The sequence below is a fragment of the Pyrus communis genome, chromosome 6, assembly GCF_963583255.1.
Source record: "Pyrus communis chromosome 6, drPyrComm1.1, whole genome shotgun sequence".
NCBI classification, from domain to species: Eukaryota; Viridiplantae; Streptophyta; class Magnoliopsida; order Rosales; family Rosaceae; genus Pyrus; species Pyrus communis.
The window spans coordinates 24,096,289-24,110,322 of NC_084808.1; the positions used below are offsets into that span (position 1 = coordinate 24,096,289).

Genomic DNA, 14,034 nt, shown 5'->3' on the forward strand with positions numbered 1-14,034 from the left:
TTATACTCTATGTTGAGTGGGATATCTAGCTGCAGGAATATCCTTAATAGTTTTCCCTATGTGAATGTGGAAGTAAGGTCGTTTCCTATGAAGTCTTGGGCAAGTTTCTAGAGCATTCACTATACTGGGATACAAGCACATGGCCGTAATGTGCTGGCTTTTTGAACTTCACCTTAATCAAGTTGTGTGTGAGGTGTTGTCAGAGATAGAGTTCAAAACTATAAGTTATTTTAGTATAATATGGATCACTAACACTATGTGTAGGTTCAAATTGAGAAACACCTTTACTTATGCATAGCTTTATGATATGTTGCTTGATATACGGTTTTTAAATAAAAACAAGTGGGGGATTGTTGGAGCAGTTATGTTTTTATTTAAATATTCATATATATATATATATATATATATATGTATTTATGTTTTGTTTTATTAGAAATATTAAGTATATAATTGTTAATTGCTATTAACCTTATCAGTTAATAAGGAGTAATTGGCACCACATAAATATGTTTTGAGATTCCTTCTCTGTATAGAGAAGAACAACAAGTCTTAATCCAAAATCCTTCCATAATCATTCCGTATTGATTTTTTTCCGTTTTGGATCTCGTCCGTTTTAATTTTTCCTTATGATTTCCGACGGCTTTGAACCCAAGTAACTCCTATAGTTTTGCACCCCAAATAACTCCTACAGTTTTGATTCCTTACGGTTTTGTAATCCCAACGTCTCTTTTATATATATATATATATATATATATTTGAAGGTTTTTCCGGTATGCAAGGAAGAACTTCATCAGAAAAAGAAGGTTCTGGGTTGTTTTATCCAAGGGACGACGTGGTATTTGTGAAATGTTTGCACACTTTGGGCAAAGCCGCGAAATGTTTTAAAGAAAGCGACTTAGTCTACGACTTATCCCAAGAATCATTCACCACTCAAAACTTCTACATTTTTTGGAGAACTTCATTCCTTTCTATTTTAGTTTACAGAAAGGACAACGATCGCCGTCACAGGCACGGACATAGCAGGTGTCCTCCAGTAAAGCCAAACCGTACCGGGATATTTTGTAACTGTAGATTATTATTGTACTACCTCGACGTGCGATCCTGCACATCTCGCACATAATTCTTTTGGCTTATATCCAGCCAAATAACACCATGTTATGAAGCACCAACTCAAAGGTTACACACGCGAGATCAATTCCGTCCATCTCTGAAGTCCTTCCCCAAACAGCAAGATGTTTGTTTCTGCATGCAGAATTCGATCTCAATGATACATTGGCATCTGACTCAGTATATTCCTAGCATTGCAACAATAGCAATGGCATTCCTATTGCTCTAATCATTTTGGATGGCAACCATGGAACTTTACATATCAACAGGAGAAGGAAAGTGACCCCAACTTGTTCTTGCAGATTGGAAGTCTCAACTAAATTGCCAAAGATGGTTAAAATTAATGCAAGTAGGTAAAATCCAAATGCAAGCAAGGTAACATTTGTCTTCGGTTGAATCAGCTTCTACAGATACTCACCAATATCTGTCGTGGGAGAGTTATTGAGATTATTGCCAAGATATGAGGTTTTTCTTCTTTTATAAACCGTAAAGTCAATTTCACTCCAACATTGCTCTCATGAGAAGTGACTATGAGGTGAATTTATTAATAAAATAAAATAAATACAATATATCAAGTGAGACATGAATCCAAACCTTGACTATTAAAAAATTCATAAAAAAACAGGTCAAAATCTGTTGCAACCCATTTGTCCCACATCAAACAGAGGGAAAGAGAAAGCGCCATTTAAATATAATTACCCCACTCTAACTAAAATTTAGGCCCTTTGTGATAAAATTTCACACCTGATGGATTTGGCAGGTGGTAAAGTGGGGACACTATCGGTGTTGATGGAGTGGGCCATTGGCCCGTCGACTTGAAAAAATCTATACGATATCACAGTCAAGGGACGGGCTCGTACTGCCACGTGATTGGGTGGGCCCCCATTTGGCCCCACTTGTTGGGTGAGTCCTGACATGGCTCCACGTAGGCCAAAGATGCCACGTGATTAGGTGGGTCCCCTTTGGCCCCGCGCGATGGGTGAGCCTCGACTTGGCTTTGCATGCTTGCTGATGTGTGGATCTTCATGTGTGACCCATAAAATGGGGTCTCGCGTGCGGGGGAGTGTTGCAACCCATTTATCCCACATCGGACAGAGGGAAGGAGAAAAAGCCATTTAAATAGAATTACCCCACTCTAACTAAAATTGAGACCTTTTGTGATAAAACTTCACACCTGACAGATTGGGCATGTGGTAAAGTGGGGATAATATCAGTGTTGTTGGAGTGGGTCATCGGCCCGTTGACCTGAAAAATTATACATGGTATCAATGACTATGAGGTGAATTTATTAATAAAATAAAATAAATACAATATGTCAAGTGAGACGGGAATCCAAACCCTGACTATTAAAAAATTCATAAAAAACAGGTCAAAATCACTTTTAGCAAAACCTATAATAAGGAAGCTGAGAAAGGTTATGAGAATAAGCAAATGCAGCATAAGAAAGGCATGAATCCCACCAATAAACATCGAGATGATCAACACCACTATTGGCCAAACAATATGAGAAATCTGAACCTGCATGGAGGATAATAAAACTCGACAACCATGTCACCTAACAAAAACCCTCCAAGGGATCGATGTCAAAGGGCGAAGATGAAGAAAGAAGGTGAACAACCATTGATGAGTCACACTCAATCCATAATGAATGCCAACCTCTATCCCAAGCTAAGATACAACATGAATAACAACGTGAAGTTCAGTGTCCAAAGGAGAAGCCAAACTTATTCAACCCACAAAACAACCAAGAGAATATCCCGAAAGATACCACCAAATGCAGCCAAATTAACCAGGGAAACCTCTTGCAATATCATAGGTATTTACTTTGATCCAATATTGAGATCGGGAGGGTGCCACAACACTTTCATGATTTTTTTTTTAATCTTTTGTAGGACGTCCATGAACACAATAGAAGGAAGAATGCAAAGCTCTTCCAAAGAATTCTTCATAAAGCCGGAACTGAGATAATCAATTTCAAGGAGTTGAAATTTAATATTCTAAATTGTATTTATCTTCTCTATATTGAAGAATACAAATAAGATTACACACAACGGAATATACAAACGAAGTAGTAATTCCCAAAAACTCTAATTTACAATGTCAACTAAGCTCAGTTGCGCTGAGCTTACATTAACATCTGGCACCAAAGGATGAAAGACTACCATAACTGCTTAAAAATCTTGACCTTCTTCGGTTCATAATCAAGTAATTTTGGATTAGATACTTACATTCTAATATGGCCGGATGCTCATATTAAAACAGGAGTAGCCTTTTACTAGGTGCCAAATAGGCTTTAGCATTATGATTAGTTCCATGCAACACAGTACCAGGTAGTTTGATGTCATCTTCAATTTGACAAAAATTGTAAAAAGCAAAAAACATGAAGTGAATGTGTCGGCTAGATGATGCGGTATGCTTGTTGAAATTTAGATTTTGTTCCAAAGTAAATAATTTGTGTCTCTTCTTGTATGTTTTTTGACTTCTTAGCTTTAAATCCTTTCAATGTGCTTTGTTTACAGCACCTTGTCTCAACTTTCCAAAAGATTTCCCTAAACCAACAATTAAAAAAATACATAATTATTTTTCTTTATTTTGAGAATATAATTTTCTGCTACTCAGTGCTACAGTTTGGTTGTATTCGTCTTCACATAGAAGTGAGATGTCTTAGATTCGAATCTCATGGATGACAAATTCGATACTAAATTAGGTTGCTCATTATGTGGCTTAGTCGAACTCTTCATCTTCTAGTGTAAAAATATCAATGTATTAAAATATATATATATATATATATATATATACACACATATATATATATATATATAATTTTCTATTAATCTGAGGAATTTAATCTGCATAAATTCCAATACTACAGCAGTGCATTTAGTCAGGTACGTGAATTCCCTCTCACAGCACAGGAATAAAATCTGATTAGAAGGTGGGGATCGAATGGAGGTGCAGCAAGGAGACAAAGACAGGTGTTGCAGATTAATTGACAATGACAACAAAATTGGTCCCCCAGATGGTCTGATCTAGTACAACTGATTGAGATTTGCTGCTGCCAGTTGATCATGCCCTCAAAATCTTCTTTCTTATTACAAAAGATTACATGAACATTAATTAATTATTGATCCTTCTTAATTTTGTTCCTAGTAAGTTTACAAGGAATGAGGGAAAAAAGCATACTATTGTATGCTACTCTCTGGAATCTTACCACATCCGAGCTTGAAGAGAAACTTACTTATACTGAAAATATTATTGTCACTTACTTACGTCAAGAAAATCACTTTGATGAAATGCCGGATGGATCAAATTAAACAAAAATCACTCAGTTCTTTTCACAGCTACTTCTGTTGATGGACCACAACTTACTCAACATTCTTTTGGGTCTAGTAGGAAGTGAGCAAAGAGATTTCATCTTTGAGTTTCTCCCAATTCCATCCGGGTGCATATTATTTTCGTCCAAATCATCATCTTCCGCCAGCTTCATTTGTAAAGTTGACATCCTCGACTTTGGCGATTTCAGGCCTGAAGCGCTCCATTGGTCCTCTGCTGGAACAATGCTAGCGTTGCTTAGCGAGGGCGGAGGCCTCGATGGATCAATGTTATGTGACGCTAGCAGTTCCCTAATGTTGCTAGGAAGCTCGGTCACTTTGCCGCCGGCCATGGCGGCTCGGGCTTGCTCAAAGAAGAGAACTTGGACCACCACTCTTAGTGGGAGTAGCTCATTTTGTGCAGCATGCATGCAGGCCTCCATTGAGAGCTTTTTGCAGTCTAGAATTCTGCAAAGCCTCTTCCTTTCACTTTTGTTTAGGTCTGGATGTGCCTGATTTGTAGGCAATAACAACTTTAATTAGCAAACTTCTATAAGTAACATCAATAAAGTCCAAATCAGAGCATGGAACAAAATTTAATGAAAAAAATTATGATCATTATGCTATTGAAAATGTGGACTCACCCCTTCTTAATTTCTTGTGGACCTAATCCTTACTGACAAGAAGTTATGAAGATGACAAGATTTTAAGGTCAAGAAAGTTGGTTATCTACTGATTGTGTCCCACATTCGAAAACGTGACACTGAAATATACCTAGAAATCTAACACAATAGTAGTTTACCAATGGAAAAAAAACGTACTATCAAATATGTTATGGATAATATGTCAATGTTATTGTCGCCAAAAATGTATGGACAAGTTATCTCTTCGTTTTCGACAATATCAATGCGCTTCTGTTCTTTATGGACATCTTGCGCGGATAACTTATAATACGGTAAAACATGAATGTAGTTTGAGAACTAGTATATTGTTATTACCTTGAGGTAAATGTCAATTGCTCTGTAGAGATCATCATGGTCAAGCCTTGCAAACTCTGGTATTGCCTCAGCAATTGCAATGAATTTTGAGAGGGACAAATTGACATCCCTGGCAATCTCCTGAAGATATTCATCCATAATCTTTGCCACCTTCAGCTTCGAGCTATGTGACGCCGAGGAAGATTTCCGGCTTTCCTGAAACTCAAAATCAATGTTCTCCGCAGAGCGAGACCTCCTCCTCCTTTCAAAACCAAGCTTGGACCTCGGAGGACTAGTTGGGGGACTCTGCCCCTGCAGCAAGAACTGCTCCAAAATTGTCATGACTATGTCCACATCATATCGTGTGGTGCTTTCGCACGACGCACAGGGGATTAGCAAGTCACTGACTGTTGCATCATCCAATTGAAGCCCTACCCTTCTGGCCAACTCCATTTTTGAAGAAGAAGAAGCATTGAGGATGTTGGCTGCCTTTAAAAGTTTAAGCAGAAAGCTAGTGGAAGCAGCACATTTTTCAACCGGAACTAAACTTACAATGGACTCCAAGATCAACCTATGCTTTGAGATTAAATCATTAGCAGAGTTTGAATCCGAATCCAACTCTGCTTGTCGATTATCAGTGTCGTTTTTCGATATTTTAGGCAACCATCGAGCAGCATAAATTTTCAATGCATCTCCAATGAGACTAGAGGGAATTTTTCCACCAGATTTTATTGCAATCGTAGTTCTCCAGTACAAGTCAATCCCCAATTCTGCAATGTCCTCAGCCCACCATCCCCTGCCTTCTGGCCTACCGTTATGCCGGAGGCTCTCGGCGCCATTGCAAGACACAATGTCGTCTCTGCCCCTCCTGGAGTAGCTGTGTGACAGGCTTACTTTGGAAGGGTTTGTGAGGACTTTTGTGGCAATTGCTTCAATGCACCTGGATGTGATTCCGAGCTCCTCCGACCACAGAGGAAATGCCTTTGTGCTCTGAAGCGTGGCAATTGAATCCCTCCAACCGTGGAGGATGCAGGAGTTGAAGAACACCTCGAGTTTGTATATAAGGTTTCCCTTCTCGACATCCTCGGTCATCTGCAGGTACTCGGCGGCACAGCGAGAAGCGACAATGTTGTAGGCGCTGAGAGTGATTGTGATGCCGTAGCAGAACTTTGCGCAGAGCTCGAAAGCCTCGACGCCACAGGGGAAGTCGTGGAGATGGATTAGGTGGTGGCTTGAAGATTCTTGGTACTCAGAGCAGAGCCTCTGCAGCCTCAAACACTTGGATAACAGAGGAAACTGCGTGACAAGTGGGAAAATGAACAATTTAGAGAAACCCCATGTGTGATATTGAAACTAAATTACATCAAAACATAACTTTAAGAAATCCCAGAACTTAATTTTGTGAAAAGTAATAAGTGTGAACCTTGTGAAGCAAATATCTGCTTCCTTTCACTTGAATTATGAGATCGCTTGAAACTTCAGAGGAAACTGACCTGAATTGAACCCAAAAAAAAAAAAAAAAAAAAAAAACCTTTTAGTACCTTTGATCAATTGAACAATTTTTTTTTCCATATTTAACCAGAAAATTCATAACAAATCTTACCTTACAGCCTCAGTAGTGTAGAAATTATCCTGCCGGGATCCAAGTTTCATAAACTTCATGGCTGATTCCTCTGTTTTCTTCTTATGACATCATAAGCTCCTTAACGCATTTGAAACTATACAGATATGTTAAAATTCCCCCTTCCCCCTAGTTAATTAGAGATTAGTCCAAAGAGAAAATGAAGGATTTTTGTTGGATGAGATCTGATATGTATCCAAGAACAGAGGAAAACCAAGAGCTCTTGTTTTGTGGGTGTGACAGTAAAGAGTATTCAAAAATGACAAAACTCAAACTCAAAGGAGGATCAAATGGAACAACAGCAAAGTCCAGGTCCTCTCAGTCAAATTCAATACCCCATGTGACCTGGACATGCAAACAAAGAAACCCAAATCACTCTGCAATCCCAACCAAATCACACAGACACAGAGCAAATCCCCAACAGGTCAATCAAATTATTTAATTATTTTTTAACAAAAAACTAAACCAAAGCTGCTCTAAGCAAGTAGACAAATCAAGATTATGCTTACAGAAAAACAGAAACTTCTGCCAAGCACTCGTGAGTAAGAAAACTTTTCCTAGAAAATGAAATTTTTTCTGGAAAATGTAGGGGTTTTGGTAGCTTGGAAGGAAAATATGGGATGGCCATGAAAGTGTGCAGTACAAAAGGTAAGTCACACGTGCTTGTCTGGAGCCCACTTGTGCCCTTATCTCTCATCATTGCCACACCATTTTTTTATTTGTGAGGAGTAAGACCCCTCCTCCTTATCAAAGATTTTTCAATATTCACGAATCATGTTTTCGACATACTAAAATATTACTCATCTTCATCCCTTCTTTAGATTATTTTTGTCAAACTCTATTTTATACACAATATTGTATGTCTCCTTGCTTCGCAATTATTAATTTTTAAAAGGGAATACAAGAGAGGGATTTGAAATAATTGAAAAGCTAAAGAGAGATGTGTTTATGAAATAAAAAAACAAAGATACAATAGGAAATTTTTTTTGGCAATGCCCCATGAATTACGAGCTATTTAAAATTTTAATTCATGTTAATGTTCTTTTCTCATAAATTTTTAATTTTTGCCCCACCCCCTCTTCCCATTAGCATATTTACATGGCTACTTTTTTTTTTCTTTCTGCTGCCAAACCCAGACATTTGCCTTTTTTCTTTCTATTGATATGCATAAGCAATAAATCAAACAATTCATCCTCTTATATTTATCAACAAGCAAGGAAGTTTATAATCTAAGAACATTGGTATGAAGTTTTTCCTTAGAATTTTCCAATTGCAGAAAGTTTAACAAATCATTCAGGATTGATGAAAAAAAATTGAAACCCAAATACTCATCTTCTAAACTTTAAAAAAATTGAAATCAAACGAACAAAATATTCATAAATTGAGTCATACCTTAGTTGGAGGATTCAAAAACTTCAAAATCATCATCCATCAATAAAAAAAAACTTGGTTTTCTCTACAAGACGTATTAGGGTTTTAGCCAGAATGAACATAGGATAAACAAGAAGTGATGGTAGGGTTTAATGAGTTTATTGATAAATTTGAGTTTTATTATTAATTTCATTTTGTACTTAATAGTAATTGTGCAATAGGGTAAAATAGACAATTAACAATTTAAATTTAAGTTGGGTGTAGAAAGAGGTTACATGAGTTCAAATAAAATTTCCCCTTCGCTTATTAAATATGACATGTTGGTGGCATATATGCTTCTTAGAGTTAATTCATGTGAATTGTACATGAAGAAATGTACCAAAAAGTATACGACAAGATTGACGGTTTGTATGACATTGATACAAATGAACATTTAAGGCGGCTGAAAACCTTATCTCCCAAATCCCTATCTCTAAATTTCTCTAAATTTATTTCTATCTTGTTCTCTAAATTTCTCTAAATTTATTTCTATCTTGCAATTGGAGGAGCTTGTTGAAATCTTCCCAGTTGTTTTGGCTGTTTGATTGACATCTTTACTCACTATCATTCACGGTTAAATTGTTAGAAACAAAGTTTTATTCATATCTATGTAAAGGCTAGTTGCAATTGCCAACGGTGCTATTTCTTTGAGGACTTACAGAGGTGATAGCGACCCCTCTTTTTTTAATTTAACAAAGTCCAAAATCCAGGTTATTTTTTTAATAAACAATATTATTTGGGAAGGAGTAGGTTTAGCCTCATAATAGGCTAACAATAATGTGGTTTAAATTCGTATTTGCCAGGAATCGAATCTAAAACCTCAAGTAAAAAAAAATACTATTAGACAGTAGTACTAATTGATCAAAATTCAAGTATTATCTCTAAAGCTTTCCCAGTATAATAAAGAGGGATGCTAAACGCAGGAATTGGATACGTGTATCGCTTTCAAGATAGGCTTTTTTCAATCAAGGCTTTAAGCCTTTTAACCGTTATCTTCTCCACCTACAGTCTGCATAGTCCACACCGTATCATATAAAATGCCTATTCTCTTAACTACCCTTGTTTTTGGCTGCATCATCTAAACTACCCTTTTTCTGCATTTATAGCATATGGCCCATGAATGTGAAGCTTTGAATATTACTGGTGTGTGACATGAAGAAACATGCATGAATTATGAATATATATGGTGTTAGGATAATACTTGCATTCAATATAATGTAGGGTGCTCATATTTTTCTATTTGAGAATATTGTTTTTTGACAGAACGAAGTTAAGAATTGTTCAATTTCTTAATTTTCATTTGAACATCAATCCTATAAAAAACCATTTAAGTTTGAGATCACTTAATCATCCAAACACATCAAATAAATGGACGATTTATCATGAATATATTATTTAGTACTTACACAGTAGATTTATTCTATACATTTGAATGACTAAATGATCTCAAATTGAAACAAATTTTTGTGGGGAGATTTTCAAATGAAGATTAAAAAAATTGAACGATTTCAATTATGAATTTTGTACAAGTAAGATACTTTATTTGCAAGAGGGGAATGAGCTCACCCCGAATGAAGGAATGCAAGTATTATTCATTATGTTACATATAGACAAATGAAAGCTGTTTTTGGTCCTAAACTTCCATCAATGAAGGCGAAAAATGCATAAATTTGGCGGTTGAAGGTCAATATTTCACATCGGATTATTAATGGTTTGAGATATTTTTTTCTTTTTCTGTTCATATATACAACAGCAATGTAGGGCCATACGAGTTATGATCAAGTGATAGTTGAACTAATTTCATAGAAAGCAACATTGGTATTGTTCATCCACAAGTTTTCTCAGCATGTTTCCTTTTGCCTTAAAAAAGTTTGGGCGGGGACGGACCTTAAGAAGGACTCCCATGTCCGATTACCACCTGAACTCGCGAAAAATGCACTGATATAATTATATTCCTAACACTGTCTCGCCCAACTCCAAACTCACTTTAACCTATAAAGCTAGCATCGTCCAAGGACGAGAATCGCTTTAAGGATTTAGCCTATGCACTTCGTGCGGGTGTGAGGAGCATATGCATCTTCTCCAATCATAAATGGTTGGTTACATGCAAACTAATTATACGTGAAACGTGTTAGAGAGGTCGATTTATCAAAAGAGAAATGTCGAAGCGTTTGTCTACTTGAGTGTTGCACCATATTCAAGCATGATAAGGGAGAGAACAAGACCCATTTTATGTTAAGTCTCGATCAATGCCCACCCTTGTTTCATTTCGTTTTAATCCTTTGTCACAATGGTCCATGCCTACCTCAAATTTGGGGAATTGGCAATTGGGACGTTTGATATTTTGAGGCAAATTAAATGGCAAATGAGAAATATGGGAGAAATTTTACGTTTGGAAACACTTGTCAGATAGTGTATCATTTCAAGTGTTATAATATGAGTGAAAGACGGAATTTATGTCTTACGGTTAGAATATATTAATCTATAAATATATTTTTATATTATAATTTAAGTAAAATAATAACATTACAACTAAAAATATCTTCAAATTTAGGGCAATTGGCAAGTTTGATATTTTACCAATAAGTGGAGGGTAAGGTGTAGAATGAGTGGTGTTGAATACTGGTAAAGGTCATTGCCAGCATAAGTTGATGTCCACCCTACGTGAGAAAGAGGGTTCACCTCAAATGGCGTCATGGTATGGTCCTCTTGATGCTGCCCAACGGGGTGGCCAACCGACAATATGGGGCCCCAATAGGCTCGGATTCCTCTACATACTTCACTACTTTCTTTGTAAATGGGACCCTCGTGGTATAAGACTTGGGGCCCTTTTACAGTTTGCATGTAGAAGACGACTGCAGTTGAGCTTAGATCACACATTCACTCCCTCTGAGATTCTTACTCGAAAGTCTAAACCCTAATAAAACCAAACCAATGATTTTTTTGTGTGATTTTCTCCACAAAAGTCACCAACAGATTCATTAATTACCAATTGTAATGGACCACAATTCGATAAAGAGATTGTATAAAACGATGATCTTTAAGTAAAAGCAAATTAGAATCCACAAAGATTACGAAAAAAACTAGAAGTTTATTGAATGAATAATATGAGAGAAACAAACCCTAGACTTTTTAAGATTACAAATCGGGAGCAAATTTGAAAAATAACAACAAAAGAAAAACCAAACACGTCTTAAGATCTTAAAAGGCTGATACAAGTTAACAACATAATAATTATAAAATTTGGCCTAAAATCTCATATATCACAGGCTTCATAAAAAATCAATGAGTTGTATTCGTGACACCATATATTTTCTTTGACATAGTTAAGCCTAAATTGAAACCGAAACCTAATTAGGCAAAACTTTGGATCTTTCAAATCTGTGCTTTTCAATTTAATCTTCAACTTATTTTGTCTTTTGATCTATATTAAAATGTATTGTTAACGTATTAGTGTCGTCACACTATAAATTTAGATCACACATTTGACAAGAATTATCAATCAAAACAACGGAACGGTGAGGCTATGACTTTAACTATTTATCTAAGCAGAGATTCATTAAAAACGCAAGGACCCCGCGAATTGTATGCATATAATCCTGTTTTAAAGTGAGAATTTAAGAGAAGGGGCACCACTATCCCACATTGGAAAAGCTGAAACAGACTCTGGTCCGTGCGTTGAGGGGAGAAGACGGTCCCTGCTGAAAATATGAATGATGCAATTCATACGATCTCGAACACAACAAGATTGCACCACAAGAATCGTATCTGGCTAACTGGAATACGTACAAAATTTGATGCCCCAACAAAACTAATAAAAAGACCGATGAAAGTAAGAGAGACAGACAGAGACAGTGATTACACACAAAACTGTGCGTGCGTGACATTTGATCTTTCATGTGAGCCGAACAAGGCTTTCGTATCTTATCAGCATTTCCTTGCAGGGATTTCAAGGCTTTAGCACGATTTGGAAAGGTAGGATCAGATGTATCTTACAGGTGCAAATGGAACTGTGGCCCTGACTGGCCATATTTAATCAGTACGTCATCTCATTTTCTCTTGTTTTGTTAGGATTTTGATATTTTTAGTGCCTAAATTTTCACTTGTGTTCTAATATAATTCAGGAGGATATATTTTCATGGAATGGAACACCCTAATGGTGGAGTATTCATTCCATGAAAGCTGATCTCCTAATTCAGTAAATAAACAATATTTTGTTTCAATTTAGTCCATGATTAATTTGTTAACCATACAGTAGTATTGTTTTTCAAGGATTTAATGTTTTTCACTAATATGTTCTCTCAGGCTATCCAAGACATAATTTTCGTGATGATTAATTCTGCCTCTTCCATATAATAATATTTAATTTCTCATGCTGTGGGAGATTGTAAATTAACAGAGAAAGCATATAATTATTGCATCATGCTTATTTATTTTTGTATATAAAACATGAGACAGTTGAGTGCAATTGGCGTGCAAATATCACGTTCATAGTTCCTCCCCCAACATGGTATATATATATATTTTAAGTAACTATTTAAGAGGTCAGAATCTAACGTCAAAGAAACCGGAAACAGAACAATATTTGGCTACTAAAAAATAAGTAGGAATTCGTACTAAAAATTCTTAGTGTTTTAATCACAGAATTTTGTGCTTATAATCAGAACCGTTCATACTATAAATCACATTGTAAAGATCATCTCTACAAAAAATAAATTAAAACTAAAGTCATTTAGTCAATCTATTGTAGCAAATACATAGTGTGACATCCCACATCGTCCAGAGGAGTGATCCTTATATGTATATTCTCATCCCTATCTAGCACGAGGCTTTTTGGGAGCTCACTGGCTTCGGATTCCATGGGAACTCCGAAGTTAAGCGAGTAGCGCGTGAGAGCATTCCCGGGATAGGTGACCCATCGGGAAGTTCTCGTGTGAGTTTCCAGAAACAAAACCGTGAGGGTGTGTTGGGGGCCCAAAGCGGACAATATCGTGCTATGGTGGTGGAGTGGGCCCGGGAAGTGGTCCCTCCCGGGCCGGGATGTGACACATAGACGGTTCGTAATGCTTTTATCAATTACGTTCATTTGTTTTTAAGCAGTTTGATGACTAAACAACCTTAGTTTTAATTGATTTTTTGCAGAGGTGATTGATAAGATTTTTACCACCTGAAAAAATAGGGATAAAAACACTTAAAAATATTTGCAAAAGTACAAGGTAGTTGTAGTATAAACGGTTCAAGCAATGTCATTTTCCACAGGGATTGAATAAATAATTTGTATGTAAAACCAACTCTTATTTAATTATTTGAAACAAAGTTTGGAAAATATTGATTTTTAGATTTAAAATAATAAAAACGAATTTAAATTAAAAACAACTAAAGAAATTAATTAGAGAACAATTTAAAGAAAATCAATTTGTAAAAGCCCTAAAAAACACTAGGGTTCTGCCGCCACCTTAACAATCCTATGTAGTTTTTCCAATTACTTATGAATTACACATGCATATTTCGAATGTTAGGTTTTCTTAATATATATCCTACTTGGAACCTCCAACATAGAACGTATATCTAACATGCAATCCGTTTAGATGTTCGGATCAAATACGAA

General features: G+C 36.3%; 1 protein-coding gene across 1 annotated transcript; it reads right to left on the minus strand.

Annotated features, from left to right (window-relative positions):
* Positions 1-4,209: 4,209 nt before the first annotated feature.
* LOC137737531 (BTB/POZ domain-containing protein At1g67900-like) lies at positions 4,210-7,168 on the minus strand. The gene is made up of 4 exons (XM_068477044.1): positions 6,999-7,168; positions 6,819-6,888; positions 5,417-6,691; positions 4,210-4,930 (listed from the first exon to the last, which is right to left on the minus strand). The coding sequence occupies exons 1-4, from the start codon at positions 7,055-7,057 to the stop codon at positions 4,433-4,435; spliced, it is 1,902 nt and encodes a 633-aa protein (XP_068333145.1). The 5' UTR covers positions 7,058-7,168; the 3' UTR covers positions 4,210-4,432.
* Between the last annotated feature and the right edge of the window lie 6,866 nt (positions 7,169-14,034).